At 38.8% G+C, this 5,658-nt stretch overlaps 1 protein-coding gene across 2 annotated transcripts in view; it reads right to left on the bottom strand.

Moving 5' to 3' along the window:
* LOC138049421 (dual specificity calcium/calmodulin-dependent 3',5'-cyclic nucleotide phosphodiesterase 1A-like) overlaps positions 1–4,897 on the bottom strand; it is a 29,521-nt gene extending 24,624 nt beyond the window's left edge. For both annotated transcript variants that reach the window (XM_068895682.1, XM_068895683.1), the window contains exon 1: positions 4,503–4,897. In XM_068895682.1, the coding sequence (XP_068751783.1) occupies positions 4,503–4,590 (88 nt within the window). In that variant the 5' untranslated portion in view covers positions 4,591–4,897. The remainder of the gene's footprint in view (positions 1–4,502) is intronic.
* Between the last annotated feature and the right edge of the window lie 761 nt (positions 4,898–5,658).

The following is a 5,658-nucleotide window of genomic DNA, read 5'->3' as shown; positions in this document are numbered from 1 at the left end:
ATCCTATTTCTACATCCATCCTTCTGAAATTAGTTGCCTCCCGATCCCTCATAGGGCAGCTTCCTATTTTTTCTCTGAATGTCGACATTGAAGTTCTCTGTTGGTCTCTTTCCCTGTTGCAGTGTTAGTTAGCAGTTCCCAGGCCCCACTGCCCAAAAGTTTGTTCCCAGACCTCTCCGTGACTGTCTGCGACGTTGCAATTTTGCTTATTGTTGGAATGATTTTGTTTCTTCTGGTTATTCGTTTTCACTACACATTGCTCGGGATTTAAGTTGAAAAAGTCAACGAGATTTCATGAATACAACAATTCCTTCGATGCAACAACTTTTCTTTCTTTCCTTGTTTTAAATGGCTGATCTTTTAGTGTGTTTTCAGATAATTAGAAGCAAATTGACTGCGAAATTTGATGACTTAAAACCTCTCCCATCTTAAGATACAGAGGACTGATTGTTACGGGACTTTCGAGAAACGGGCTCCAGGGGCCTGTTTCTCGAAAGTCCCGTAAACTTCTCGGGCCCGAAAAGCCGTCTGTGAAATTGCCAACCGCTTGTTTTGGAAAGCCGATCTTTTAACATGTCTTCAAGCTAACAAAAAGAAAAATAACTGTGAAGTTTGACGAATTAAATGCTCTCCATTCTTGAGTTACAAAGGGAAATTGTGGCACCCGAAAATGGCTCGTAAAGTTTCGGGACTTTCGAGAAACGGCCCTCAGGCGTCTTTCAAATCATGCAAATTAACGCGCAAAGGAAGTTGGGAATATAATACAGACATCAAATGAGCCAATCACATCACAAAGAACGAAGCAAAGTAATTCCTTTGACCAATCGCAGAAGACGCAGGACATGAAATGAGCCAATCATATGGCAATGCAAACGCATGCAACCGGCGCTAAAGCGCGGGAAAACACCAGCCAGCCAATCACAGTTGTTTTTGCTTTCTACGTCTTGCTGATGGCTGAGAATGTGGTGTAAAATTTTTCAGCCCATCACTTGTGCGTAGCAACGCAAGATCCAAGAAATCACAAAAGTGCTTTCGGAATTATGGTACGAATGAGAGCACAGCGCAGGTGGTGCGGCGCGATTTGAAGAAAAGGGAATGACCTTGAAAAAACTTCTTTCCTGGCACTTCAAGCCGCTCAACGTTGCTAGGATTGCAATGGATACTTATTAAAGCGCTACTAAAATCCTATTTCTACATCCATCCTTCTGAAATTAGTTGCCTCCCGATCCCTCATAGGGCAGCTTCCTATTTTTTCTCTGAATGTCGACATTGAAGTTCTCTGTTGGTCTCTTTCCCTGTTGCAGTGTTAGTTAGCAGTTCCCAGGCCCCACTGCCCAAAAGTTTGTTCCCAGACCTCTCCGTGACTGTCTGCGACGTTGCAATTTTGCTTATTGTCGGAATGATTTTGTTTCTTCTGGTTATTCGTTTTCCCTGCACATGGCTCGGGATTTAAGTTGAAAAGTCAACGAGATTTCATGAATACAACAATTCCTTCGATGCAACAACTTCTTTCTTTGTTGGACAAAAGATAAGAAGGATATAGGTTCTCTTACTTGGTTTCTTGTCTGTTCTCCTTCTTTCTTTTTTCTTTCTTTCCTTGTTTTAAATGGCTGATCTTTTAGTGTGTTTTCAGATAATTAGAAGCAAATTGACTGCGAAATTTGATGACGTAAAACCTCTCCCATCTTAAGATACAGAGGGATGATTGTTACGGGACTTTTTGAGAAACGGGCTCCAGGGGCCTGTTTCTCGAAAGTCCCGTAAACTTCTCGGGCCCGAAAGGCCGTCTGTGAAATTGCCAACCGCTTGTTTTGGAAAGCCGATCTTTTAACATGTTTTCAAGCTAACAAAAAGAAAAATAACTGTGAAGTTTGACGAATTAAATGCTCTCCGTTCTTGAGTTACAAAGGGAAATTGTGGCACCCGAAAATGGCCCGTAAAGTTTCGGGACTTTCGAGAAACGGCCCCCAGGCGTCTTTCAAATCATGCAAATTAACGCGCAAAGGAAGTTGGGAGTGCTCTTATCACGAAGGGCCTTTCCGAGCGCACTGGAAGTTAATTCTCGAGATCTTAGAGGTTTTTACAGGTTTGGACACACGATAAAGCGAGCAAGCGAGAAAACCTGACATTCACGGTGATTCGTTGAGCTTTGCTGATTTCCACAAATCTTTGAAAATGACCCCTGAGGGACTTGTTATGGGCCGCAGGATTCCTCTCCTTGAAGGCCACATTCGCAGTAGAACCACATTAAATTTTTAACAGCGAACATAAGAAAATAGGAAACTTAATATACAGAAAACATATCACAAACAATAATTATTCTACTTCGAACCCCAAAAGAAAAAAAATTGGTAGTACTCAATTTTCTACTGGAGTCCCTTATTTCTTTCCCTCTTCTTGCTCGTGTCATCACTGATACAGAGCCACGCCGTATCATGCTAAATTAAGACAGAAAAATCGCTCCTTTTTCCCGAAAAATCGCAAAAGAAAAGTACAAAGCAAAGGTTTTAATCATACGGAAATGAAACCTTATCTCTTATCAACAGCTTGCTCGATTTGTTTTCAGAGTTGTTCTTAATCTTTTTGACAAATTTTAATTTTCCGTTCGTATTAACGCCATTTCTTGTGTAGTTTCGCGTTTTGTACGGAACATTGTTGTAACAAATAAATGCTGGAGTGTTTTCCTACAAGGAAAAGTACACACCGTGTGTACTTTTCCTTGTAGGCAAATTTCCCTTCTTTGTCAAAGAAAGGGAAATTTACCAAATATGTAAATTTTATCCCCTGATTCTTGCTTATCTCTTTAGGACTTCATTATAGCTCAAAGACCGCGCTTTTGCATTAATTCATACGACGTGGGTTCACAGACTTTCCTTCCTAAAAAAACACAATTCAAAATAATCTACAGATGTTCGTGTGACCTAATTCTAAATTGATCAACCGAGCCGAAATATGGTTTTTAATATTTGTTCGTCTAAAATTAAAAACACTTAAAAGATAAGCGTGTTTTGTGAATATTGTAAAATTAACGAAAGAAATACTTTCTATTTCTTATTTGATAGCGGCCAAAATCCTGGTATTAACCACAACTTTATAATCATTAGAAAAACAGGCGAGGAAATGATTCAAGTAGAAGGCACAATTATGCAATTTTGACACTTTTGTCTCCTTCAACACCGCAGTGGAAATCATTCAACGATTTCATGAAGTTAAAAATGTTGCCTTTTTTCTTCCTAAAGCCTCTAGAATTCTCGCGCTTTGTTCAGTGTAGCATAAGGCTAAGCAATAGAAAAAAAGAACGTTTTCACAAGTAACAAATATTGAATGAAACGCGCAGCTTTTGAAACGACTTCCTGTCGGCCACCTGTGTATATCATTACCGTCACCTAATTTCGAAAATGTTTCAGACTTAACTGAAAGCCACTTTTTGGAGGAAAATCCTCTCTTTACGAGCGGGGGCATTTGATCGATCGCCAAAAATAGAGAGACACATCACACTATTGTCCTCGTTTTTTTTTGGCGCAGATGTTCGAAGGAAAATGTGATTATATCATACACGTCTTCTGGCGTTCGTAATTGCGGTTCTCGCTGCATTAGCGGTTTACATAAATTCGTCATTTTGCACAGTCTTGCGGAGATCTTCATTTAACACGCGAAAACTGAACGTTGGATTTTTTTCCTCGAGCCTCTGTAAAATCACGAGATGTTACCACGGCAACTGGTGACCGGTTCACAAACTATTCCGAAAGAAAAAACTGAAGTTTATGGTGTGTTAATTGTTGTAGTCATAAAATGACTTCTAACTTTCAAATCTGTGAAAGCCGCTGCTAGGTAATTAGCGAGATATTTGCTTGTTTCAGATCTAATTAGCTTAGTAGCACAGAGAGATTTTGTTTTAATCTCGGTCGAGGTATCGCTCAAATCGCCACATACAAATAAATATGCTGTACCCGCTCTAAAGGAAAAATAAAGCGGGCTTTTAATTTCATTTTGTTTTGAAGCTTTTGACAACGATAAAACAATATGACAATTTTGCCAGACGAAGAAACTGGGCAACGAAGTGTATTCGACCGTTTATAAGATAGACGTTAGGCTTCGTATGTCAAGTTCTACCTCTCTTGCTTAACGATACAAAAAACATGCAAAACATCGTATTAAAGAAACAATTCGGAAAAACCCAAAACAGTAGCTGATGAATATAAAAAAGATTGGTGAATAAAATATTCTCGAGGAATCGCATATTAAGTATTTGAAGTGCCAACTTATTAATAATTTCCTGAGGTCTTTTTTTAAAGAGCATCGAGGAAAAGCAGTATTCTCTTTTGGGGAATTTTGTAAAAGCCGCGTATATAAATGATTAAAAGAGGGACGAAACTATAGGAGGGAAGTTGTATTATGCGCCTTAATATAAACACAAAAGATTTTCATGAATTTTTATAAATAAACTGGTTCCGTTTAGTGTTAGACTGCTCTAAAATATAAAAAAAAGTGGCAAGGCATACCCAGGGCGCACGTGTCCGAGGCCAGTTGATCAACATCATAGACGTAGCACTGGTTTGCTTCCGATCCCTTCACGCAGACTGATCCCATGTGTATATGAGTGATGTCGGGAACGAGCCAAGATCAACCTCGCAAAGCAATGCTATGTCGTAATATGCTTTTGACCATTTTAGCGCTAGCAAAGATTTCGGCAATCGTGTTCCATGATGAAAATGCACGAAAAAAAGGAAAAGAGAAAATTTAACTTCCGTTGCCTAGGACGGAATTTGAATTTTGCCAATCAACGAAGAAGATCAATCAATAGCCCCTACCACACTGACATCCAGACTACGGGATGCAGTTCATGATTCGAATTATTTGTCACCACACGCAATTCATGATCAGTTTACTCTTCTAACCTATCGGGTAGCTCCCCGGGTGATATTTGTCCCACTCGCTCGTGGTTGAATTATTAATTCAGTTGTCATTTTGCCCTTTCAATGGTTAGAAAGATATTGAACTTTACTTTACAGAAGTAACACAATTTAGGATTGTTTTCCTTTGACGCAATCCGAAATAGTTAAACTCGCGCATTTCATGGTGTGAAACTGCGATGTGGGCGATATTTCAAATGATTTTCTGTGCCTTGGATTTTGTGCTAATTTATAAAAATCCCAGATAAAAACCAACGGCAAACAAGAAAAAGTAAATTAAAGATAGAAATGTAAATAAGTAAATTCTGTATTTTCCAACACAATTTTGTCCATTTTGAGGGAAGATCCTTCTCTTCATATCTTGCAGCGCAGCCACTACTCAAAATGCCCACGAAGATTAGTAAATTCTGATTGAATGCAAATGCTAATTGCTTCCTGGGGATTTTTAAAAATGGCTTGTGACAATGAACACTTCCGAGCTGTCATTATTACATTGAAATTGAGTCATAGACGAGTTCACGCTCTTGAGTGCATCATGGGTAATGAGGGCAAGATGGAGAGAAATTCCAAGGTTTTCAGTTAAGGAAGTTCAAAGCGATGAAAAGTATTCATGATATGCAATTTTGGGTTTTTTTAATTTTACAGAACAGAGGATAATTTATTCGTTCAAGGGTGCGTCAGAATAAATTTGGATTGAATGGCTATGATTGTAAAAATTATTTTATTAAAAAGAGTTTCTGTCATA

The sequence above is a fragment of the Montipora capricornis genome, chromosome 5 (genome assembly GCF_036669925.1).
Source record: "Montipora capricornis isolate CH-2021 chromosome 5, ASM3666992v2, whole genome shotgun sequence".
Taxonomy (NCBI): Eukaryota; Metazoa; Cnidaria; class Anthozoa; order Scleractinia; family Acroporidae; genus Montipora; species Montipora capricornis.
The sequence above is the reverse complement of the archived record's forward strand: the minus strand, read 5'-3'. Positions and strand labels throughout refer to the sequence as shown.